This window comes from Schistocerca americana, chromosome 2 (genome assembly GCF_021461395.2).
Source record: "Schistocerca americana isolate TAMUIC-IGC-003095 chromosome 2, iqSchAmer2.1, whole genome shotgun sequence".
NCBI lineage: Eukaryota > Metazoa > Arthropoda > Insecta > Orthoptera > Acrididae > Schistocerca > Schistocerca americana.
In genome coordinates, this window is record NC_060120.1 from 790,014,072 (window position 1) to 790,040,748 (window position 26,677).

A 26,677-nucleotide genomic window follows, 5' to 3' on the forward strand; every position below is an offset into this window, starting at 1 on the left:
AATAAAAAAAAATTATTCTGGTCATTGATAACAACCATTACCTCCATGAGTGGCACAGCTTTACAACAACGTTATTTTTAATCTATTACTACGCCGTAATATAACATAAAATCTTACGCTTGAGAATAGCACAAAAGCCTAATTAGAACAGCGCAATAAAATGTTTTTTGCAGTTAAAAGCGAGCCTGACTTTTTTTTGTGAAATGATATTGAAGCTGTTGACCCGCATAACAAGACATCAATTCGTGTTTACGTAACTCTCATATATTTCAGCTACTCGCATTTCATAATTTTTTAAAGGCGACAGAATGTAGACTACGTACTGGCGCTACTTGTGTACTGGCGTTACTTGTGTACACTTTTTCGGATGCGTATGTATTTTCTTTCAGTTCAGATTCACATGGCCGCCACATAACCTACATGAACACGGCTTGGTCGCTGTGATGACAATATTCAAAGCGGAGGGTCTAGGATTGGGTACTCGATCCATAGTTAATATCAGGATTTTCGTTTTGCGTAACATTATTTCACTTCTATACTGTGCTTGTGAAATAATTTAAGGCACTTAATGATCTGATTACACCATCAAACAGTAAGATGCCTTGGGTGCTCTAGCTAATAGGTCGGAGGAAGAAAAGTACACACAACGTACAACAGCCTAAGGAAAACACTATAAGTGTTCAAAGCAACCTTCGATTATGCGTCAGCTTTTCTTTGACGTACATGGTGCACGTGTATTCGAGCAATCGTCGACAGAGGAAGGCAACGGGATGCGTATTATGACCATCCCACAACAGTCGTTAACCAACTGTATGCGTCCTTTTGTAAATGTAGGAGTGTACTGCGAGAGGTAGTCGTGTTGTAATTATCACCTAAAAAGTTACGTATTGTATTTTTTGTTCCTTAGTAGGAATATATGTGCAGTCCTGGTACACACTGTAATCCCCGTGAAACAGTATCTTACCACGCCACAAGAGCAACCAAAAGTAAATGGCGTCTTAGTCCTTTGATGATGCTGAGTATAGCGCGGTAGGTAATTCGTTTTTGGCAGCAGCGCATAAGTCACAGGTTAATCGAGATCACTTCTTTAGCTACATAGATTGACCTGACACAACCGCAACACTTCCGCTGTTGCCGTAAACGAATTATTGTGCGATACTCCCATCCATCAACGGGAAGTGCAATTTTGTTTTGGTTACTCTAGCGACGTGCTACTGTATTATGTCGCGGGGATTTCGGTGTATACCAACCACGACTGCAGACATGTAGTCGCAAACAACAAAAACTTAAGTACGTAGCTTCACACTTTCGCAATGATAATTAAAGCTTCGTGGCTTTTTAGTCCCGAGTGTTAAGAAGAAGCACTTAATGCTACGCAAAACGGCGTTTCTGTATACGGTCTTTCCATTTGAGTCGGCCGATCACTCCTACAACGTTGCCGTCCGGACAAAATACACATGTCCGAAACCATTCAGCCATTCTTTGAAGTATAGTGGGCAGTTTAAACGTGAAGAACAAATTTACCAGAGGAAAATAGAGTTGCGCGTGACGTGTATTTCTCGTCAACTATGAGCTAGTGAAGGTGGCGGGACCTGCCGTGTTGTATGTGTGAACTGAATCAAACGAAAGAGAGCGTCAGAAGTGGAAGAGTGCAGCAGCGCGCGTACACACGGGACGCGGACGAAGCCAAGCGAGGGTGGGTAGCGGCAGTGAGAGAGAGGACAAGAGCAGAGACGCACCCGTGGGGGAAGCGCGGCGTGGAGTAGCCTCCGGGGATGGCAGCGGGCTCGTAGTACTCGGTGCTCAGGCACCGCTCGTCCAGCTTGTGCTCCATGTTGTGGGCCTTGGACGCCGACTTGATGTCCATGAAGGCGACGGTGGCGCACAGCCCGCTGGAACCCCCGCCGTCGTCGTCCTTGACGCGCGGCAGCAGTTTGACGCTCTGGACGCGCCCATAGCTGCAACACAAGCCACACTGTCAGGCGTATGCCGGAACGAAGCGGAACATAATACAACAGAAAAATAGAATATAGATTCCCGTGCATCTCCGCCACTTCGCCTGCAATGTCAAATTCAGAACTAAAGGCAAACACCACACATTTATCAGGCGCAGTTCCTCCTCTCGCGTTGTTTTCGTAAGCAATGAGGGCATACAATCCATCCCAAAACGTGTTCTAAGCAAAAACTCTTCCATATGCATTCCCAACAGTACACCTTCATATTTACAATCAGATAGTATGAATTTGTGGTTTAGTTGTCAACTGCCTTATTATTATAACTGCAAAAGTTCCAAGTTCAATCCTCTGTTCATATACATTTTTCTAGTAACTTGCGCCTCTGGTGATGCTTTGAGAATACCGAAGACTGCGAATACCTTACTATAGATATCTAGGAAAACCACTCTACAGACCGGCGAAGGGTACAGCGAAACTATATGTCTTGAACCCTAACGGGATTATACCTAATAAATCTATACGGCGTCCAAATCAACCTACTTGATAGCAGCTTTACCGTTCCCTAAACACATAACATTGTTTCACGTGGAAAACCAAATCTCGATTATGCTGAAGTTGTGAAGTCTACATTAAAAAGGCCCGCATACATTCACGCGTACTTGAATTACGAGATATACAACAGTCATGGGCAACATTTGCAAGGCGCATAATATTTTCACATTTGGTCGCGGTGTCTGACGTACCAATACTCCGTCTCTCCCTGTCAGATAGGCAAAATGTGTGGCGTGGCTACTTCGATTTGGGGAAGAACGACGCCGCCAGCAACACACTGTTGATCATTGGGGTCGCGGTCATCTATCGTGGTTATACAATAAGAGCGGACATAGTGCTCCAATTCACTTGTCAATTCAAAGCTCAGCAAAAACCGGAAAGCAAATGTAACATCCAAATTCACTATTTCTCTGTGGGGCACGGATACATCATGTATCTGTCACACAACGTCGGAGATTCCAGAGTTGAATACAAGTGCATGATCAAGGTCACTGGTCGCTCAAAGCAAGCGGAAATGTCGCTTGGATTGTTGAGTCGTGATATACCAGGAGTGATACAGCTCTCTTGCCATGGAGACACCGTTCAGGCCAGTAGCAGGGGTATTGTCTTTCCATGTGAATAAATGCGGCTCTTTCGATAATTTGTCATCCTCTCTCAATACTGAACGAAACATTAACCCACTGATTTACCATGTGACATCCGTTTGCGCTTACATCACTCTGCAGACGACCTGTACCTTCAGCAGGGCAGTGCACCACCTCTCATCGCATCTGAATTGTTCCAGAATGGTCTGAGGAACCCTTCATGAACATAGGGATGCTTGTAGGGCCCCCAGGTCACCTGACCTCAATCCTACTGAACACATCTACGGGCGCCGTGCAAGTAACGTGATCCAAGTAATGTGAGAACTTACGTTCCAGCTCTGGGCAATTTCCAAGCGCTGGTAGCGGCGATTGAGCTCTGGTAAGTTAAGAGGGCACCCAAATTTTATCAATGGCTCGTGGAATCCACGTCAAGATGCATCACTGAATTCATCCACACGCCAGTTGATCGGTGCGTCTTATTCAATTGCTTACGAGTATAAGAATTTGTCCAGTATCTATAGAGTTACAGCTTCTTGGATGTTGAGTATAATCATGAGCAACGAAATAAACTGTAGCAGTAATTTATCGGTGAGTAAATACACGAATAATTTACAGCAAATTGAATAAGATTTACGAAAAATATAAACACCCACTTAAAGAGCTCTACCTACATAGTCTCAGTCTGCTGAGTGTTCACCTATGTCTAATCTGAAGGACCAATACATCACTCGTACTTACTACGCTTGTGTTGACTTCATTGTAATATACGATCGGTGGAATCACCAAACAGATTAGGTAAAATTACACTTGGAGGACACGACATCTTACAGGTAAGTGCAGATGATACTGAAGGCATGATATATTTATAACAAAACAACAAAAAGCGACCTCTTCCAGTAAAGGTGTGCCGGCCGGGGTGGCCGAGCGGTTCTAAGCACTTCAGTCTGGAACCGCGCGACCGCTACGGCCGCAGGTTCGAATCCTGCCTCGGGCATGGATGTGTGTGATGTCCTTAGGTTAGTTAGGTTTAAGCAGTTCTAAGTTCTACGGGACTGATGTCTCAGATGTTAAGTCCCATAGTGTTCAGAGCCATTTGAACCAATAATGGTGTGAATTCTTTGTGCTAGAAGTCTCCATAAATAACACATCGATTAACCGATTGAGGATCTAGTGCCATCACCTGTACACAGACAAACGACACCGAGTATAAATACCCCGCTCAATAACGAGGTTATTAGAACATAGGCAGCAGTAAAAACGAATGCCCACAATGGAGAGTCGATTCCCGTTACCAAATAAAGTGATGGTTATTCTTGACGACGTCACGCGAAGTAGTATATATCGAATTAATCAGCAATCAACAATTAGTCATAAATGCCTCAGAAATGTTTGACTTTACTCGCCTGCATTAAAGTACTACAAAAGCTGATGAAAATTACAGAAACCTTGGTGATGGAATTCTTCAACTTCACACATTTTGTTTGTTTGTACATTCAGAATAAATGCAAGTACTGCATGCAAACTGTACTAGTCTCACGGAGTGCTAGTCCACTATTTCAGTGCTATTCCACTGATGAAAAGTGTTGTTTGTCATGCCTCAAACCATACGAATTACAAAAGCACAGCCGTCCGTGGTGGCCGAGCGGTTCGAGGCGCTTCAGTCCGGAACCGCGCAGGTGCTACGGTCGCAGGTTCGAATCCTGCCTCGGGCATGGATGTGTGTGATGTCGTTAGGTTTAAGTAGTTCTAAGCCTAGGGGACTGATGACCTTAGCTGGTAAGTCCCATAGTGGTTAGAGCCATTTGAACCATTCTTTGAACAAAAGCATATATGTAACATTTTGGTAAAATTTACATTATAGTTTCTCAAAATATGGAAATCAAAGAGCTTGCAGTAAAAGAAATTTGTTTCGAAGTATGGAAACAGGAGCTCATAACTCTTAAGGTATGCATTTTAGATCCTATGTTTACTGGATGTTTACTGGACAGCTTTGTCTTGTTTTTGTCCATACTACATCTCTCAGCACTATGGAATATTTCTTTTTTAACACCCTGTATGTACTGTCCGCGCAAACCAAGTTGACACTCGGCGCGGTGGTTTGTTGGAATGATCGTAAATGGGAAATGCTCATACGGTCTTTCCCCTTAGCTGCAGCAACCAATGCCAGGTTATTTTGCGCGGATAGTACATAGTTTCAAGGGATCGTCGGCGTCTTCTTGATGGCAGACTCATACAAATTGAGGCTCCTGAAGACACGAACAGAGCTACGTCGTGAATGGTGAGTGAAAAAGTTACAACTTTGTTTGCAGTCTGCGACCCGACGAGTTTATTTACAGAAAGGTGCAGGAACGACAACAACGACTCATTTGTTCGCGTACATCCTCACATGCGTTGGCGGACTGATAGTGAGGACAAAGAGCGTCATAGTCGGGCGCAGCGGCCTTAACGTCATTTGGAACAGTTCTTTGGCTGTTCGTAGAAAATTTATACGACCGCTGACATCGAGCTCATTAGATGTCTACTAGGTCGAATTACACAAGGGCAGATGATGAACTCTGCAATATAACTGAACAGGAATCGTATTGGGAATCGTCTGGTGCCTTACGGGGGGAACCACACATCATGGTACTCGGACGGGTGTTTTCATCTGTGCCCTCCAGAATAATATGTGTGGTGCTTGGCTCGCTTTGCAGTGGCTCTGGTATACGGGGAGACATCTGCCCGCCTTTTTTACCTTGCACGCTGGTAACAGACGACTATATTCTTCCGGTGGAAGACGCTGTATGTCCTACCAAAGCTTAGTTGGTGGACGAGATACTACAAGGTAGGCTATGTCTCGAAAGTTGTGACCAGTCTTCAGGCTTGAAGCAATTAAACATGTCGTTTGGGATAAAATTCTACGTCAAAATATTTCGTAAGTCACTGTACAGAACACGGTGAAGGGTCTTTCGTACTTATATTAGCGATTTTTTGTCGCATTACATTCGAGTTTTTGGCGAGGAATATGTGACTAATTAGTACATGTATGCCCCTGTAAATGCCGACTCTCTTACCTTATTTCTACTACCCCAAAGTGCCTTTCTCTAGACCTACGTCGCGTTCCTTCCAGTTATCCCCATTTAAGTTTTCTGAGCACCTCTGCTACACTTTCACATGAGTTACACCGTCCTCTTACGATTCTAGCAGCCCGTCCCTGAATTCGTTGGATGTCACTTTTTATGCCTACGTAGTAAGGGCTCCAACGGCTAGAGGAATACTCAAGAATGGTCGTACTTGTGTCTTAAACGCCATTTCCTTTGTAGATGCAATGCACTTTTCCAGAGTGCTACTATTAGTTATTTCAATGCTGATTTACCTGTTGTTCACTTCATATCGATTTTCAGTTTTGCTCCTAAATATTTAACTAGGAAGACGTATTACAATTATATCAGCACTTTCCGTGACTGATCCATAGATTCTGATTCCTTTGTGAATTATCCCTCATGAAGTAATCATTAATCCGTCACAATACGTAAGACCTAGTGTTTGCCATTTGTGGTGATCGCACACTGTACTAAGGATCAGGTTATGTCAGTTTTTGTGCTATTCCACTGATGAAAAGTGTTGTTTATCATGCCTCAAACCATACTAATTACAAAAGCACATATGTAACATTTTGGTAAAATTTACAGTATTTGAGATTATAACGTTTTACGTAACAAATGAAAATGGAAATATGTAACAGAAAACCCTAGTGTTTACATATTAGTTATTTATCCCAATTTTCTATCAGACAGGGAAAGGAATTATATTTGTCTACAGTGTAATACTAAGTGCAGTTAATTTACGGCATATATTTTAAAGATATAAAGGCAATGCAGAATTTTAAAAAAGGATAGCAACCTTCAGTCAAAGGTTTGGTTTTATTTAGCACAAGGTATGACCCTATTAGGGATGGCATACTCTTGTCTCCTTCCAGCCCTTGAACTGGCTAACTCAGACCTTACAAAAGGACCTACAGTTAAACAGCTGATATTTTCCACATTAACAAACCAATGCCAGAGGTGAGAGAAGTGATAAGTGGCAGAAAAAAAATTCTAAGACAGAATGGCGACAGAGCCCCAGGGGCTTCGTACTTGTAGTCTGTTACTTACCAACTTAGTCACCACGAATTATAAAGCAAAATGTTTAAAAATTGTATTGTTAATAAAAAAGACACTTGATTACATATTACATGTTTACTTTCCTAGGTCCGTGACTACTCTGATATTTGAAATATGGTGGAAGCTTCTTACATGTGAAGACCCATGCATCTGCTGAATATGGATTGCGAACAGGAAGAATAGTTGAGAATTAGATGAAGCGAAAGTCATTGAATGCGAAAATTATAGGAGCATAACTGTGCTGAACAACGTCTATAAAATATGCATCAGAATAATCAATAGTAGACTGAAGGGCATAGCAGGCATCATCATCATCCATCATCATCATCATCATCATCATCATCATCATCATCATCTGTGAAGAACAGATGGGGTTTAGGCAGAGCCACTCTACAGTAGATTCCATTTTCGACGTGAAGCAAGTGATTGAACAAAGAAGGGAATTCAGTTTGGATATTCACACCGACTTCATCGATCTTCGAAGGCATTCGACAGCCTTCACGAAATAGTATTTCTTGTAAATCATCCAAAGGAATCAAGACTTTCATATGGAGCTGCTGCTAAAAATCTTAGGAAGTCAAAGACATTCGTTGCGAAGTTGGCCAAACGATATTTAGAGGTTCAAAACGTGGATGATTTACCGGAGAGAGCGCTAAGGTGTCAAGCTATAATCGATAATGGCGGCGATTGTGTTAACCATTAGGTAATTGTGCAATTACTAATATCACGTATTTCCATGTAAACATATATTTATAACAGCGTTTTTACTTCATACGGATTACGTCGTACACTTTCTTTTGGAACTGACTGTATATGGATGCGATCATAGTAAGAGGAAAGAAATTTTCAATCGTGGTAACCAATCACGCTCGCGCAGTATAATATAGATTAAGTAGCATATGATGTGGTAGTTGCGCAACAAAGATAATTTACAAAGACAGCTACACAAATTAATATACAAAGCAGAAAAATTTGGAGTGATAATATCTTCACATAAATCAAAAGTAATGATAGATCTGGGGAAAACCATGATAAGGTCTAAAACAGAGATAGGCAAATCTCTGGAGCAGATATCCACCTTTAAATATCTTGGATGTGAAATATCCTCAACAGTAGACCGTGACATACAAACAAAACTTTGCAAATTTAAACCTGTATGTGGAACTATTCATAGAATTCTAAACCATAAAACCAGAAACGAAACTAGCGTGTACTTTCAAAAAATAATTGCAGAGATGAAATTTTTCAGGGCAATTAAAAGCTGCACAGTGATGGTCAGAATACGAAACACAGAAATAGGGCATGAACTACAGCTTTTCGAGTTGGTAAGCAAAATTTAAAAAATAAAAAGTCAATTGGTGTTATCATTCAGGTGTAATTGGTGCGAAAAGATCAACTGCCTAGAATTTCAATGACCGAAGTAGCGAACGCACAAGGGTAAGATGGGTTCCGGAACAGGCTGTGCAACCTACTCCCCGAAGTGAAATTGATGATAATTTTTAGTTTCACCAAACAGCCATTGAGACCACTGAAGTGGTATATTTTCACGGAAGTGTCCTTTTTCATTACTTTTAATGTAATTCCTTTTTACTCCTACTAACATTTCCAGAGGTGATAGCTCATAGTTCTAGGGTTGTCTTACTCAACTGCTTTTTTCGAATATTTAGTCATATACAAAGTTTGGATGAAATTTTTCCAGGCGTTCCTGAGTTATGCTTTCGTTTCACCACTTTCCTACACCCATCCCCACAAGCAGTAGGTCTTACTTACTCCATGGGTAATTCTCTCCTGGTACTAGGCCCCATAATGTGTACCAGTTTGGTGGTAACTACTCAGGGCGTTCCAAAGCTGTGGTCGTACATTCACACACGTATCACCACTTACGTAAACATTAACGGTAATGGTTAGCTAAGTTCCGTGTCTGTTATCATGTCTTTCTTTCGTCTGCAACTAATTATACTGGCAAATATGATCGGCCTACCAATGACGATGATGTGCTTCAGACACGATTGAAAACAGTTGTTCACCGAGCATAAAATATATCCATGTTATTTTCTACGATACACGGAAATGATAACTAAAGAAGGAGATCAAAGTTACAAAAAGCTAGCGATCTCGCTTTGAAAATTACATTACTGAATGAAATTTAATTTTCATTGCAGAATAAATAATTTTCAATGACGTACATTTAACTTAACAATTCATTTATCGAAAGTGGCGTGAACACAAATGAATTGGCGCTGTCACGAAAACAGCAAATGCAGAAGTCTAAAAGTACAGCAAGTCGTTCTTTTTCTGCATAGAAGGTGGGGTCACAGCCACCGCTGCGGACTGGCTCGTTGCCAAGAACTTCTCCCACTTCGGTTACAGCCTCGCTATTGGACAGAAGTTGCGCCTGCGCACTGCCGCACGCAGTTCTTGGCTTTCGGTCGTATTGGCTTATTCTCGCTCCTCTCCGCAGCGCTGAACTGAAGACTAAATTGTGTGGCAGCAGGAATGAGTGTATTTAATTCCTGCATTACTGCAACGGTAATAAGTCTTACGTATTCGGCGCTAGACTAAGACTTCGATGAAACAGAATAGGGCAGATAATCGTATCGTTGTGTTTATTTTCAAGGAATTTATTGTTATCTGTAGGTATTGTCAGATCAAACCGACGCCAGAATCAAATCAATTGTCATTATACTTATTCTGGATACTACGACTGTTTTGCAGCACAACTCTGAATGACGATGAAAATCTGTGTCGCAATTTTTTATTTTAACTATTATACGTTTTCCGTTTAAAACAAGGCGCTTTGCAGCCATATACGTATCCGCGGTCAGTATCACTGTCATTTATTTCATTACGTTACTGCGAAAATTGTGTGTTACAGCATATGTGATCCTCACGAGCAGATGGTTATACGATACACGAGAACTGGAATGTTTTGCCTTTTTCTGCTGAAAAATCGATGTAGCTGAAGGATCCTGCCTGGCAACCCAGTTGCTTCTGAGCGACGGAAAGGTTGCCATGGCGCCTACGGTGACGTCAACATCGTAGAAGGGCTTCAAGGAGAACTATAGCGTGAAGTAGGGGTATCACTAAAAGCCTGCTGCAGAGCTGGGAGGGGGGTTATTATATAAAGCGTCCAGCCGACAACAGCCGAGGACTGGTTCGGAGCGGCCTTAAACACTATTGGCGGAGAAATCCACCAATGGCAGCAAGGCTTTCATGCTCAATCGGCCAACAGGCGTAACGTGGAAAAAACCGTAACCCTACAGCACGAGCCTACGGCAGACGTCGATTAGGAACATCAGGAGTATCAGTATCCAACATGTATTCTGTAAGCTGCTATTATTTTGTGCTTCACTATGGTATTACTTCCACCGTCCTCTGCTGTGAAAAATGTTCGCGACAGCAGTTTTACGTAAATACTGCCGTTACGGAAAATGCGACCGTCTTGTGTTGCAAAGTTTTTGACTCTCGTCCTGGTCTATCAGGTATATGTTAGCTGTAACTTTTGAATTAAATTATATATGTAGTACTGACGTGTGTTTTGATGTGTACAAGAAAAGCAGCATGATTCTCCTTTTCCCGTCATCATTCCTGTGAGTGTTTTCAATAAATAAATTAACAGACAATAAATAAACTTCGGTGTTCCCAATATGTTTCAATCCATGCACGATCAAACAGATACACCACAGATATTGTAAAGAAAGTTCAATGATAGTTTTCACCGTAATGTGTTCAAGTCTACGAATTACAGATTTCATGTTATCTCAAAGTCCCACCTAAATAATACAGGTTAATTATACCTAACTTTCTTCTATCAATGACCTCGTCAGAACAAGCTGTTAAAACAATGACAACATAAACAATGCCATACACCTTGCAATAGAATTCTGTTAATACGTATCACTGCTGTAAAGATCTGAAACATGAGAAGTTTCTAGGCTCTTGTCTCGAGCGTTAACGAAGACCTTTGACTGGAGACATTATTTAACGAAAGTAGAATAACGGCTCGTACGCGAAATGGCTTGAGTAGGATCGCTTTGTACTCAAAAGTATACATGCACCCCGCAAAAGAAACTGCAGATCGACTAACAACAGAACCGAGCAATATTTAAAATCTTTCGTGGTACCTGACGATAACTAGGGTCTGACATTTCAAATTATTCCTCGGTGTAAACCAGAGTGCCGCGCGATAATTTATAAAACTAGTAACACGGAAGCACGGCTGGGCTTAACGGTGAGGCTGGAGACCATGCGGGCTGCGGCAACGCCGCGCGTGAGTCAGCAGTGGGAGGCCACGCAGCAGGGCGGGCGTCTCGTCGGCCAGCCACACAGTGCAACACGTCCTACGTGATAAGTAAAAACAACTACTGCGTAAACCTCAACGATATGTGCCCCTTGAGTTCTGTACATTTATGATTCCACACCACTTGCTGTTTTAAATTTTGGATGTAACAAGTTTTTTTTTTCTCACAAACATTCTAAATTAGGAAAAGAAACAAAACGTCCAACTAAACAGTAGGATGCGCACTCTTACAAAGTTATTTTACCACACTGCAGTCTAGCAATGAATATCACCGTTTGCTGATGTGGGTATTAGCACCGTTATTTTACTAATATATCGGTTCTGTTCGGCAAATTATAGAAACTATTTAAGTACTGAATATAAGAGTATTCTGTATATTAACAGCAGCGAAGTTTACTGCCGCTCCGGTCGAACAACGACGAACGTAAAATTACATGAGAGTCTTCCTTAACAAGTCTTAGTTTCCCGGCGTCTTGTAACACATGAACTTCAATTTATGCTCTAATGGCGTAAAATACGACGTCCCGGATAGCATATCAGGGAGTAGTGCCCTATAAAGCGGAGGAAGAAGGCGCTTTCAGTTCACGGCCATTCCAGCCAGTGAAACTTACAAATCAATATCACTGGGGAGGGCGCGCTGCTGGGGACGAGCCCACCACTGCAGCGAGAGAGCTCCGCTGGGGACCAGCCTAGTGGCGGCCATCGCTGTACAGGACTGCCAACGGCGTGAGCTAGTTCGTCACAAGCGTCAGGTGCGCATTTGCAATCTCGGAGAAACAGAATGCTACGGGAACATTAGGTACATTCCTATACGAACGATGCAGTAAGAACTTCCGTTAATTAGTAACAACCCCATTTACTCCAGGTAAAGTTCGTTACTTCTATATAGCAGAAGAAAGGAAAATTTTACTGAGGCGTAATATGAAACCATGGCTGCAAATTTACGAATAGTACTTTACAACATACCAAATCTGTCATCCAGCAGTTACAGACGCCATTAATGAAAAACACGACTGAAAAATAAACATGATGAACTGAAACAGCCAGTAATTCCAAAACTCGAGTTGCACAATGTGAGCTCTCAACCTACTGTAAAACTACTGTTAACCAGCTATGGGATGACGAAGGAGAAACGACTTCCTGGAGTGGCAGTAACATTTCGAAACAATACAGCTACCGCTATTCATATAAACAGGCATAAGCGATTAACAACACACCCACAAAGACAGCAAGCACCTTTTTAAGCAGAACTGTTAGTACTACCAGAGGAAAAACATAATGAACTGGCAATAATTATACCTTGAATTTATAAAGGCCATAAACTGTGATAAACAATTTAACTAGTAACTATGAACACTGCATACAAACAACATAATTTTCCGTCGAGACGCGTTTGTGACGACTGCCGGTCTTGCTAATAATCCACACGTTTTGTTAAAAGCGTTTACTACACAGATAAGAAAGAAATGGTGTCTTTTAAAACAGGGCATGTCACCTACAATATTGCTGACAAATGCTGCGAACTTAACGAACAATCACACTATTACACATCTCTTAATATAACGCAACAAAGAGCGTTTAAAATCATGCAACCAGTTGAAGTTGGTAGCCTTACTACTGACGGCATTAATTAATGTAACCGCTGTTTCTGGAACGGACACCTCGGTCTCATCCCCTGACGCAAAAGTCCTTTTTAATACCAGAAACAAGCGCAAATAGATAAGCTACAGGTTGAACAGCATTCTGGGGCAACTTGTTTCTTTGCTGCTTGTGAACTTAATATGAGTAAGAATAACCAAGGCTAATTACGGAAGATTACTATGATCGAATCATTAAGTTTGGATGACATGATTTTTTACCCAGGCTCAACTGAATATGAGAATGTTCAGCCGGAGGATTTATCGAGTAGCTTAATATGGTTTCGTTAGCGTACGACAGTCAAATGAAAGAATTTCAAATATTATCGCAAATAATAAGGCATTACGAACAAGAATTTGAAATGCATTGTTCTCGCGGTACGAATCGTCGTAAAGCACAAATTCCCCTGCAGGCAACGCAGCTGCATTTCGCTTTGGGTGGACCCTTCTGGGTCGGCCACGGGCGCACGGTGTTGCCAAGCTGTCGGCAGCCGCCGCTCATGCTGCAGCTTTCAAACAGGCTAGTTTGCACAATGTTTCGTGCTGTACCAAAATTTGGACGGGGGAAAGTTAGGTTATATAATAATAGGATTTCATTCACTAAAAGCGTGCACATGAACAAACATTGCAACGTTCATTATTACACTATAATTACACATTTCGCTGCAGTTCTAAACTTTAAAAGAGCCCTGGCTTGTGTTCCCTTTCTTTATACACACTATATGTCCCTTTTGCTAAAACGTGATGCGATCCCACACACTGGAGTAGTATTCCGGATACGGGGCATATGTGTTTTTGTACACGATCTTTTTGTAAAATGACTACTATCTCCAAATAAACTATCAAAAAAACGGAAGTGTTGTCATTTTGAAGCTTCCCGATAGACTAAAACTGTATGGCGGACCACTGCGTTTCGCAGGCACGTGCCCTACCGACTATGCAACCCAAGCACGGCTTCAATACTGCCAGTACCTCATCTTGTCATTTTCTTTCTCTACGCAAGCTCCCAACTGATAAACCCCTTAATGGTTATTTACTACATTATTTTTCCTTTCACGAAGCCTACACAACATGACATTACACTACACTCGAATCTAGCTTCCAATCCTTTTAGAAGAGCTATATTATGGGCTATACGAATCGATAATGGTATTTTTTTCGTTTATCAATTCCTTCTCGATAACAGTGCCAGCTATGAAAAATTTGAGACTGCAGTTAACGCTATGCGAGAAGGTATGACTGGAACTGCAGTGTCTTTATAATACTCGCTTTAGGCACAACCAAAATGAATTCTTCGTTTCTGATAAAATGTGGCACCCTGCGTGATGCTTAAAGTAGTGTCACACAAAGTTTGCCAGACATTCAACATTCAAGCAAAGCAGGTGCAAGGGAAAATGAAGTAATGAAAATGATAATCTGGTGAGACCAGGTTCTAGGAGAAGCGCATAGAATGAGCACGTCGCCCTTGGGATGTACTACGTGCGGCGAGCGCAGTGAGCTAGAGCCGGCATACCGTTATTTGCGGACCGGTAGTTGGCCGGCGTCCAGCAGCTACTCCGTATTAATGTTCCACTGCCAGCCTGCAGTACAACAATCCTGTGGATAAGCTTGGAGGTCCTGGGGAAAAAGTCTTTGCTGCCTGAATACAGCTTTCCGCCCCATCTCAGCTACACAGTTACATCTTTTAAGATAGTTACTCATGCTGGAGAAACTACGGGTTCTCTTTGACTGCATCTCCGAAGCATTCATTCACGCAGATGAGAATTGTACGAAGTCAGTCGATGTATATATTTCACACAAATTTGTTTTTTATTTTATAACAATAATAATTATCATTTTTACTGCCTTGCACCACGACTTCAAAGCAATTTCACGACTTTTCTCTGTACATCAAGAAATGCAGTCCGCTCTTACTTCCAAACCTTTTTTCATAGTTTAGACAGAAATGTTGAGACTGTGATGAAAGAAAACACCTGAACTCCAGATTAACAATCGTGACCTTCAAACAGATCACTTACCACGTAACATCAATTTCACAACGAATTCCAGTCAACAATGCAATACAGAATTTACCTATTATCTCCAAATGATTTGGGGATACTATTAATAACATCATCAAAACAAGAATGGGGTTTTACTTCTCGACAAGAAACGCCGAATCCAGCCCATACAGCTAATAACGCATACAAAATGACAGGGTTGCGGAACAATCTGTAACTCGTCTAACAGCAGTTAACTCAAGAATGGGAGGCCGCAAAGAGCTGGATCAAAAAAGGATTTGCCTGTCTCAAGAATTCTGATGCGTGACATCAGAGTGTGCCCCAATGACCAGGATTAAAAGCTGCACCTGTCCTCAGTATGTAGGCCTGAGGCCCTGTTAATGCAGTTTCAAACAATGAAACAAGAAAAGTGCTTCGACATCACACTGATTTGCTAGTCACGGCCTTAAAATCAGCCCATGGAGACAGTGCAGGAGGATCCAAAACAATTCCGTACTGTTATTTCGTGATTAGCAGTTGAATGTCTTACTATAGCGAACGTGAGGCGACACATAACACATGCAGTCAGAAGACAGTTTGCTCTTACATTATTATTCCGACTACAACGACTGGTACGAGTTACTAACCGGTTGTTTCAGCTTAGGCTACACGAATGGATTAACGTGACAGACTGTTCTCCAGAATCTAGACTGCCTTCGTAGCGCAGCGGTAGAGTTACCGCCTACCACACAAGGGTGCTGGGGTTCGATTCCGGGCTGGGGCCTGGGTGTAGTGTGTCCTCCATCATCATTGACACGCAAGTCGCCGAAGTGGCGTCAACTTGCAACACGGCGACCGAACCCTGAAGGGGATATCCCGTCCAATGAATGCCAAACGATCATTTCATTTCATTTCCAGAATCTAAAATAAAAAGTTCGGGTAAAGCGCACAAGACAGACGGGGGAAGTAGTTGATACTAAACATGAAAGAGTGGAAACAACAAGCTGAAGTGAGCGGAGAGCGAGAGGACGAAGAAAGAGGTCGATAATGTGTAAGGGAAAAGGCTGCACACGTGGCTGACTGAGGGGGAAGTGAGGTGAGTCTTGACGCCGCACCAGCCGCTCTACTTGGTGTTTCCATTCTGATTCCAGTTCAGACTCCAACAATTTCTAGACATGTCCTGAATGTGTTACTGATGACTGACTTGACTGTAAGCGTCAAGTATCAGAACAATTAATTAGTTGTTGCCATACTGGCACGATAGAGCTTCTACAAAAGAAACGATTACATACACATAGGCGAGAAACCCTTTTCGGCGCTATGAACACTATCAGAACTGCATTTGCAAACCAGTGCCTGTTAACAAATTTGATAAGAGTTCGGAATGTTTTGTGATCATAAACTAATTATACTGAATTCTATATTCATTAACTTTGCGGTGGTTGGGGTACAGGTACCAAGCGAAGAAGAAAAGGGAAATGAGTGGCGTGTAGCAGTGTCTTGATGGCATGTAAACTACACCGTGCACGTTCTGATACCATTAAATACTCTACGCTATTCCATTCGAGTCACATTGCACATCAACCAAAGAGCAGAAAACTCGCGGAAGAAAGACTTTCCAACGTGCAGGGGATGAGCACTTTTCTCACGAGTACTCAATGCTAACTCTTCGTGGACTCTTTGACTTGTTTACCAGCAGTCGTTTATAACAAAAATATACATTTTTAGTTGAGTGAGCCAACAGTCTTGGAGGTTGTAGCTTCATATTATAACTGACTACTGCACTTGTCTTATGTAAGGCAATTATTAAATCACCTATTATTTCAGGCGCTTGCCTAACGAGCGTTACTAACGTTTGCTCTCTCCCCGCGTGTTCAGCAAAATACCACCAACACAAAATTATCCCATTTGATTGTAAGAAATATCTATGATAGTCACAAAATGTACTGACACAAAACTCACCATCTTGACGTTTAAGCCAGGATGGACCAAGGGCTGGAAAAACCGATAATGGGGAACCAAAGCGTTTCAGATGTGGTGTTACAAAAGATCATTGAAAAATAAGTTGGTCTGATACGAAAGAAAGAACTTTTCCGCTGATTCGACGAGGAAAGGAATGTGTACAAAGCTAATTAGAGAAAGGATGCGTGACAGGTTGTGTGTTCAAACGAATAGTTGATGACTTAGGATATAGGTTTTATTCCGGGACGAAGGGACTTAAACAAAAGAGGAAATTGTAGCTGGCCGCATGGAACTAGTAGCAAGAAGAAAATTAACAGTGTAATAGGAATGGAGTAGTGTGCAACAATGTTCCACCACTAAGAGGGAGAGTGTTGTGGCAGGGTCTAGGCGTGGCAGAACACCTCTGATATTACACAGAACATACTCATAAAGATCAGAGCGGCTTTCAGAACGCGCTCCATCGTTATACCACGAAAGTCAGCTAACAGACAGAACGTAATTTCGGTATGCTGCTTCTGATCTGTGACACATCAATTTTTTTATTTTAATCCTTCATACCCTCCCTTGCTGCTAAGAAGCTTAACACTGAGAGCATGAATGCATTAGACAGGGTGTGCGCATTTAATAGCACAACTTATCTGAAAGAAGGGACAGTTGATACGATGTTAAGGCGTCAAGGAATTTTCAGTTGATAGTGGAGGGTAAATCTATAAAGGGTGTCCAAGGAAAGAATATGGATGCAGGTTACAGTGGCTATGTAGAGATGAAAAGACTTGCTTACATAGATTAGACACGCGGACAGCTGCGTCAAACCAATCTCCATACTGAAGGGAATAACTAACAAAAAAAATGTAACAGTCATTTTCACTTAAGATCACGGTAAGCTACAGATACACAGCGTCAATTAGATATCGGCCAAAGAACTCGGTGACTATTGTGGTGGGTTCCTTTGACGGTACGGAAAACAGAGCATAAAGAAAGTGGACAGAGCGCAAGATATTGGGCGTGGATCAGCAACCCATTTGTCATGAATTATGGTCGGCCTGGCATGGCAACGTTTAGCAGCGGCGCTCTCCCGCTGGGCTGAGCTCGCGCAGAGCGGGCCCAGCCGATCGTTATCCCGTCGGTGTGGCTGGCGGGGGCAGAGGCAGAGAAAACTGCAGCGGCCCGCCACCCGCCCAACCCAACTGTTCTCCCACTGCTACAGATGCCGCCCAAGAAAATCCAAGTCCCGCTCATCCAATGGGGCAAAGTACAAAATCGCATGGATACATTTATAAGAGCAGCAACTCAGCTCTAGTGGACAGAACTAACGCTTCAGTTCAACGTCTCATTAACGACGACATTAGGCAACGAGCACAAATTCATAAGGGGAATAACTACAGACATGAGGGTTTGATGGCAAGCACCTGAAGTGTGAACCCACTTCTCAACTCACTGAAACATCACTCACACCTTCTCTCAATTCTCACCTCCTCCCCGCCCCCCCTCCACCCCCAAACGCTCTCTCTCTCTCTCTCTCTCTCTCTCTCTCTCTCTCTATCTCTATGACTCTGTCTCTCGTCCCCCCTTCCTATGTCATCATCTTTTTCGCTATACTCCATTTTCATAAACAACGCTCTACTCCATTTGTACAAAAAAAATAAACTACGTAAGACAACTTCAAAAGCCTAAGTTTTTGACATGATTTCCGTAGAATGAATTATAATCTTAACCTTATTTTCCATTACACAGGGTGATTCCGTGATGACGTTATAAACTTCGAGGGATAGTGGAGAAGGGTAAATTATCAGTTTCAGGTAAGAGACTGTGGTCCGGAAACGATCGAGTCGAGAGTTATGGGCGAAATTCTTTCTGATGCTTCTTAAAAATGGAGCCTCTGCTGCAGGTTCTTTGCTTTCCACATTTTGAAAGGTGGTAATGTGAACCAAAACAAGTAAAACACGTCCAGTAAACATGGGCTCTGAGGTGCATACCTTAAGAGCTGAGCACTTGTTCACCTTTTCTAATGTGAAACGCATCTCCTTTATGAAACAAGTACTCACAGCTCTTGAGGTACGCATTTTGGAGCCCACATTTAACAGACTTTTTTTTCTTGTTTTGGTCCGTATTATCTCCTCCCAAGATATGGAAAGCAAAGACCTTGCAGCACAAAAGGTCCACTGTCAAAGGAATCAGAACGATTTTCGCTTATAACTATCAACTCTGTAGTTTCCGAACATCGCCCTTTACCTCAAACTTATACACTTACCCATCTCCATTATCCCTGAAATTTGGAATCACTCTGTACATGAATGCCTGGAACAGTTATTCGTCTGCCTAAATCATCAACACACATTAATTCGCCCTCCATCGTCTGGCGAATGCCGGAGTTAAAACCGTATGTACCGTTGGCTTTCCTACCAAAATTACTAAAAACTAAACCAACAGGTTCATTAAATCAGTCACTAAATATATGAACTGAACTGACTCAAGCAGTTAATATAACCGACACAAGAAACACACAGACAAGTCTACATATATCACAATGGACTCCATCACTAGCCAGGACAGTAAAACTGTGTCACGGCAGTTCGAGCTGTCTTCCATGAAAGGTTGCTCTGCTGACCTCACCACACACGCTGCTTGCACGTCAGTTTATAAACAGCCCATACCTGCCCTTTTCGTTCCACGAAGCAGAGTGCTTATTTTGTCCTTGATTTGTCCCTCGAGGGAGGTCAAACGGTCCATCGTACACTCGACAAATACATTTAACAAATGTTCAATGGCATATTTCCAGAACGCAGATACTGACTACAGGCATGCTCTGGAGATTTATGAAGCTACATCCACGAACACGTATTTTCTATTTTCCACTCTTCTTTTTTATTTGTAACTGTAACTATCTTTCCTCCTTTTTATCTTTTCCGCTTGTCCCAGCGGGTCCCGAGACATTGTCTCAGTTGTTTCAGTCTAGTCACGCCCCTGGAGAGCGGCAAAGCGATGAAGAGGCCTGTTTGAAAGTACCACCAACGAATCCCCATTGCGTAAACCCATTACAATTAATTAAACCTGTTGGAGAAGATATAAATGCAGATGCTACCGAATACGAGTCCCATTCCTTAATCGCTTTGTCACCTGTCACATTAAGCCACTGCTCTGAATACTGTAGGTACCTTGGAAGCTACAGACCGATGACACATTTTCCCACAGCGGCCAGGCAACTTAATGAAACCTACCAGCAGGCTCTTCAAACCAACCTTCGACATTATTTGTCTAGTAAGATGATGTATTAGACTACAGGAATAATACCTTCATGATGTGATACTACATGCACTAAACGAAGAAAGAAAAAAAAAAAGATAGGTACATCTAGATTTTTGCAGCATGTGTCGGAAACTCATTCCAGTGCGAACGTCAATGGAACGGGAAAACCCTTCACACACGTAAATAAATTCCTGTCTTTGAATTTCTCTGATACTGGGATCTATTATAAAGTACACGTAGGCTATACCCATATCCGCCCACCCATTTAGAAAACGATCCGCATCTCACTCTTCTGAACGAGTTCCATAGTGGTGTGAGCGTCTTTAAAGAGCCCAGGTGAAGCTAATTTTAGCAAAGGGCCTATGGTAGAAGCAAAACTCCTTTGTCATATGCTGTACAAGCCTGAAACATGTTATTAAAAAAAAATCCAGTGTCACGTTCTAGCACGGCTTGCAAATGGCTTCGGAAACCTTCTGTTCCGTAAGTGAGTCCCCCCCCCCAGTATTCGTTGTAATCGCAACGAAGCCTTCATATCGCGACGTGCATCATTTGCAGCACATATTTACCGCTTTAAGAACACCTCAAACTGTCGGCAATTCTAATGTAAAATTTCTGAACAAACGCAGAAAACACGTCAGGTTGCTTCTCAGTTTATACCTGAGAAGCTGACTTCCTGCGTTTCTGCGTTAAACTGTGTACCCAGTGTTTCGACTGAGTCAGGTTTGCCCAGAGAAATTACAAAACTGAAAACAATTACTGGTAGTTGCAGTCGGGGAAGCAAATTATTTTCAATGAACTGCACTTCTCACCACACAGCCTCTGATTTCAACAAGACAGAAACGTGTTTCTTGCTTGTAATAGACCAGTGCTAGTTCAGATGCACAATATTTGCATAGATTTTATGGATCAAAACTAACCTTTCTCATGCCAGTAAGTACAGCAAATTTTATCACACGACAGATAAAGTCACACGGCATTTCTCAGATTTTATCATGCAAAGAAATACCTTGGCCGCATTACGATAAAAAATAACATGCGTGGAGGGCAGCATTCACAGCACCAGGCCATATTTGAAACCACGAATCAACATTAACCTGATCAACAGCTGAATATACTTTATTGCTCGATAGGAATACAGGCTTTTTAAGATTGTGCGCCTAACGGTCAGCGTTGAAGTAATGAGGCTAAGATTTTGCATGGCTACTGACAAGGTTACGTGTCATGTGCACTGCGCACTGCGTGAAGATCTATCGTACACGTTTTCGTTCTTCGACTAATACGGGTAACTGGCTTAATGCACTGCAGACAACTCTACAGTTCTGCCCGCAGCAGATCAGTGCACGTAACTTTTTGACTAATACACCTGTCAATGCCGATCAGGGCCTTTTTGTGCTTTTTGACATCATAATACGAATTAGACATCATTAATTTTTTCATCGCAAATGTCATTTTAAGTAGCTACTATGAAGGTGTGCAGCCCTGTGAACATGGCTGTTGCCATCTTGACAGACGACAGTGTCTGTAACATTTTCATCAGAAAGATGCAGAAGGGGCAAAAACTCCTGACCATAATATTGAATAAACATCCTCATTCAAGTTCACGAGAACCTGGATGATTGGGTCCAACCCATGGTACGGAAAACAACGCCAATAAATCACAGAACCACCTCCGGTCTGAACTACACACACTGCACACTGTGGGTTACACGCCTCATTGGGCCGTCGACGCACTCGATGACTCTACGCCTTGCATCATTAGCAAATGGTTCAAATGGCTCTGAGCACTATGGGGCTTAACATCTGTGGTCATCAGTCCCCTAGAACTTAGAACTACTTAAACCTAACTAACCTAAGGACATTACACACATCCATGCCCGAGGCAGGATTCGAACCTGCGACCGTAGCAGTCGCGCGGTTCCGGACTGAGCGCCTAGAACCGCTAGACCACCGCGGCCGGCACAGTGCTCGCCTCCAATCAGCTACCATCCAGTTGTTTGACACTTTGTAGACGCGCAGCTAAACGCGCCGCAGTGACGAATGGGCATTTGCGAGGTACCAGACTCCAGATGTCGCTGTATTCAATCGGAAACTGGTTGAGATGTACCTGCATTCACTGAAAGCAGAAATTCCTCTGAGGTTTGGTATCGATTGTCACAGACAATGCGCCTCCGTGCCTGTCGGTTAGAATGCTTCAATGACGAATGTTTTACACCGTGTTACATGTCAGTGAGTAGTACCACCATTCTTCGAAGACACTCTCGCCTGTTCGCGTTGACACATCGAACAATCGGACAACTTCACACAGCATTGTCACGTGAGTCAGATACTTTCTGTCATTAGGTCACGTTTTCACCTTGACCTATCTTAATCTTATTGCACCGACTCCTAAGACCGGCGATCAAATAGATTTAACCACTACAATTTCCGCCGGCGGGTGAGGATAACAAGACCGCCGGGTGAGAGTTCTACATCTTCGGCTCTTCAAAGCGAGCAGTGCGTTTGATTAAGGTGCTAATACTTTGTCGTAAGCTTATCATGTTGTGTCCAGAATTTCAGCAGATATCGCCAACTCCTTACACGAAAGAACATCCGTTGTCAATAAATGAGATATGCCAATTGTTCGTTTAAGTTTCCCCATGCTTTGTCTAATTATATGATGTGTGGAATTTCACGAGAGTTACGATGTTTGCAAATTAAAGGTAGAACGAGTTGCTGATTTTGCCTCTCTGACATTTAAGGGTATTAGTGTCAGCTCAGGTGAGGGAAATAACAAGTGGCCTAATTTGGAAAAAGAAAACAGATACCCTGCCTTATGTGATTTAACGAAACCACATAAAAGGAGAATATGGACAGTCAGACGAATACAAGGTAAGTACCTCGTTCTGCAAGTTATAGCTACTGAAAATTTTACTTCGGGCGGAAATTTTAAGATAATCATAATTGCTTGCATCAAAGCATATTTTGCGTGGGCACACGAGAGCAGAGACAGTTTGTGTGTTCCTGTGGGGAAGGCGGCGGCTTCTCACGGAAAAACTATTGGCGCGTCTGAATGGCGTCTCGTGCATTAGGATGCGCTGTGGGAACTGGGGGCCGCCTACAGAATAAAGAGTGCCGGCGTTCCGAGAAACTCGGCCGCCCTGCCCTCAGCAGTCTGCGCGCGCCGCGCCGGCGGCCGTCTGCCGCGCTTCCTGTGCTGCGAAAAACACTAAATACCTGGGCAACGGAAACGCTCTATACATTTTTGCGTTCACATTCCACTGCCCTGGTAATGCCACTTGGACAACTACCTTCTTTCCCCAGTGGTTAATGTTAAGCGGAAGACCTAGGGATTACAGCTTACAACGAAGCAGTCAATATTTTGCGTTGACAGCCGATGTCGAATTCTAGTCTGTAAGTTTAACTAACCTCTGATGAAGCGCTTTGAGCGAGATAACAGATGCGCAACAATCCTCAACCTACCGGCAGTTATAAGAACACGTCAGTATTTCTAACCCATTTTTGTGAGGGACGATTGCTGTATCAGAGGGAGTTTTTGCTTATGAAGATAAATCTATACTACTTACACCGTGTCCTGCAAATTAGGGGTCTTTTGGCGGATCAGATTTTGACTGCATACATAACCCAGACTTGACCATACATACTCTACAACACATTTTCCTTCTATTCCAGCATAAAGCTACGGCTAAATGCACCATTTTAGTACTGTGTGTCCTAATACAGTATGTTATTAATCATGTAATGTGGCGCAATGTTTTGTAGAATAACTGCGTCTGTTTCGGTCGTGTAATAATACACAATCAATTATGTCTTTAGGGAAGAAGCCGACCCTGCAAGACTGGATTTTATTCAATACCCCTGAGGACGGAGATTTTTCACTAAAGCCACACTTTGAAGGACGAATAATACTTTTCGAAAAGTGAAGCGACTGATGAAAAGGCATATGTGTACTTCAATTGATACATTGGTATTGCCTAGCCGGATGGACACCATGAAACTGGGATGCCTGAAAAACAGAAATATCACGTGTTAAGTGTTTGAAAATTTTCTCTCATTTATGCAGCTACGCTGTTTTGAGGTATTATCTGATATTCGACTTCTGGAAGCGTCATTGCGAGGCAAATGAGGAAATATTTCCGTGTAGTGGATTTCCTAGCACATCCTATTTTTGCATATGGTTTCAAAATGCAAATTTAAACTTCGCCACCGCTTCATCAACTGTTAATTCTTCTAAGCGAGGTTGCTCAGCAGGATTTGTTGTTCGAATATTCACTGAGACTATGAAGGAGGCAGACTTAGAGTAAGCTTTTGACAATGCTGACTGGAATACTCTCTTTCAAATTCTAAAGGTGGCAAGGGTAAAATACAGGGAGCGAAAGGCTATTTACAATTTGTACAGAAACCAGATGGCAGTTATAAGAAGGGCATGAAAGAGAAGCAGTGGTTTAGAAGGGAGTGAGACAGGGTTGTAGCCTCTCCCCAATGTTATTCTATCTGTATATTGAGCATGCAGTAAACGAAACAAAAGAAAAGTTTGGAGTAGCTATTAAAATCCATGGAGAAGAAATAAAAACTTTGAGGTTCGCCGATGACATTGTAATTCTGTCAGAGACAGCAAAGGACTTGGAAGAGCAGTTGAACGGAATGGACAGTGTCTTGAAAGGAGGATATAAGATGAACATCAACAAAAGCAAAACGAGGATAATGGAATGTAGTCGAATGAAGTCGGGTGATGCTGAGGGAATTAGATTAGAAAATGAGGCAAAGTAGTAGGTGAGGTTTGCTATTTGGGGAGCAAAATAACAGATGATGGTCGAAGTAGAGAAGATATAAAATGTAGACTGGCAATGGCAAGGAAAGCGTTTCTGAAGAAGAGAAACTTGTTAACATCGAGTATAGATTTAAGTGTCAGGAAGTCGTTTCTGAAAGTATTTGTACGGAGTGTAGCCATGTATGGAAGTGAAAGATGGACGATAAATAGTTTGAACAAGAAGAGAATTGAAGTTTTCGAAATGTGGTGCTACAGAAGAATGCTGAAAATTAGATGGGTAGATCACATAACTAATGATGAAGTATTGAATAGAATTGAGGAGGAGTTTGTGGCACAACTTGACAGAAGCAAGGGACCGGTTAGTAGGACATGTTCTGAGGCAACAAGGGATCACAAATTTGGCATTGGAGGGCAGCGTGGAGGGCAAAAATCGTAGAGGGAGACCAAGAGATGAATACACTAAGCAGATTCAGAAGGATGTAAGTTGCAGTAGGTACTGGGAGATGAAGAAGCTTGCACAGGATAGAGTAGCATGGAGGGCTGCATCAAACCAGTCTCAGGACTGAAGACAACAACAACAACAACAACATGAAGGAGGCGAGCTCTACTTCTTGTATACGACATGTAATCAAGGCAACTCTACGCAGAAACCAGGCGCTGTGCAGCCTACATTAACTTTTTTCTAGATTTTCGGTGCGCGCGGACACGTTGACGCAGAGATTTGCGAACACTGGAGATTTGCGGACACAGACAAAGGTATATGTCTTGGATCTCTTGGAGGCCATAACAGACGTGCGGACATTGGGCATTGACGTCCACTTACTTTGGATAAAAGGGCATCGAGGCATTGTCTATAATGAAACAGTTATCCGCCTCGCTAAGACGAACATTACAGAAGGACACTTCCGGTTAACACCAATCCCTTGTACGGATTTCAGCTCGACGGTCAAGAAAGCTGCTTATCACGACTGGAACTGTGAATGGCACGTATCCCAGCACTGGGCTGTCATACAACCGAACGTCTCTTCTCGATCGTGGTTCACCTCGGGAGAACATAGTAGACGTAATGTGACCTCTCTCATTTGCATGAGGCTGGGGCACGGGAACCCGCCTACACCGATAGAACGTCAACGTGATCCGGAAACAACAGCGGTGGCAGGCCTTAACCGAGTCATACTGGCAGCACAAACTAATCGGCCGCACAGGCAATCTCGAGGAAAAACTGGTTGCGAGGAGCCACCATCTCCCTACAAGTGTTAACAGCTTTATTTCGCCGGTTCGATAAACCGATATATAGGTATAATTTGTTCGCGGACTGTTTAAAAGCCAGTATCCAGCTTTGACTCCTAAGCTGTGTGAATCTTGTCCTCCCATGACACTATCCCTGTTTGAAAACTGTTACATCTGTTTCTGTCTCTCCTTTGCATTAATAATTTATCTTTGTAACCGACGCCGTTGTCTAGCCTTCAATTATAAGTTTCTGCGAATGTCAGTCTCTTCTGGAAGCGGTCCAGTTCGAACCCTGGGTCGTAATTTTATGCTTTTCAATTTA

The 26,677-nt window shown here is 42.6% G+C and overlaps 1 protein-coding gene across 1 annotated transcript in view; it reads right to left on the reverse strand.

The window, feature by feature from the left end:
* The window catches only part of LOC124594435 (protein split ends-like), a 364,635-nt gene that overhangs the window by 174,997 nt on the left and 162,961 nt on the right, over positions 1-26,677 (reverse strand). The window contains exon 2 of the mRNA XM_047132811.1: positions 1,740-1,958. Coding sequence (XP_046988767.1) covers positions 1,740-1,958 — 219 coding nt within the window. The remainder of the gene's footprint in view (positions 1-1,739; positions 1,959-26,677) is intronic.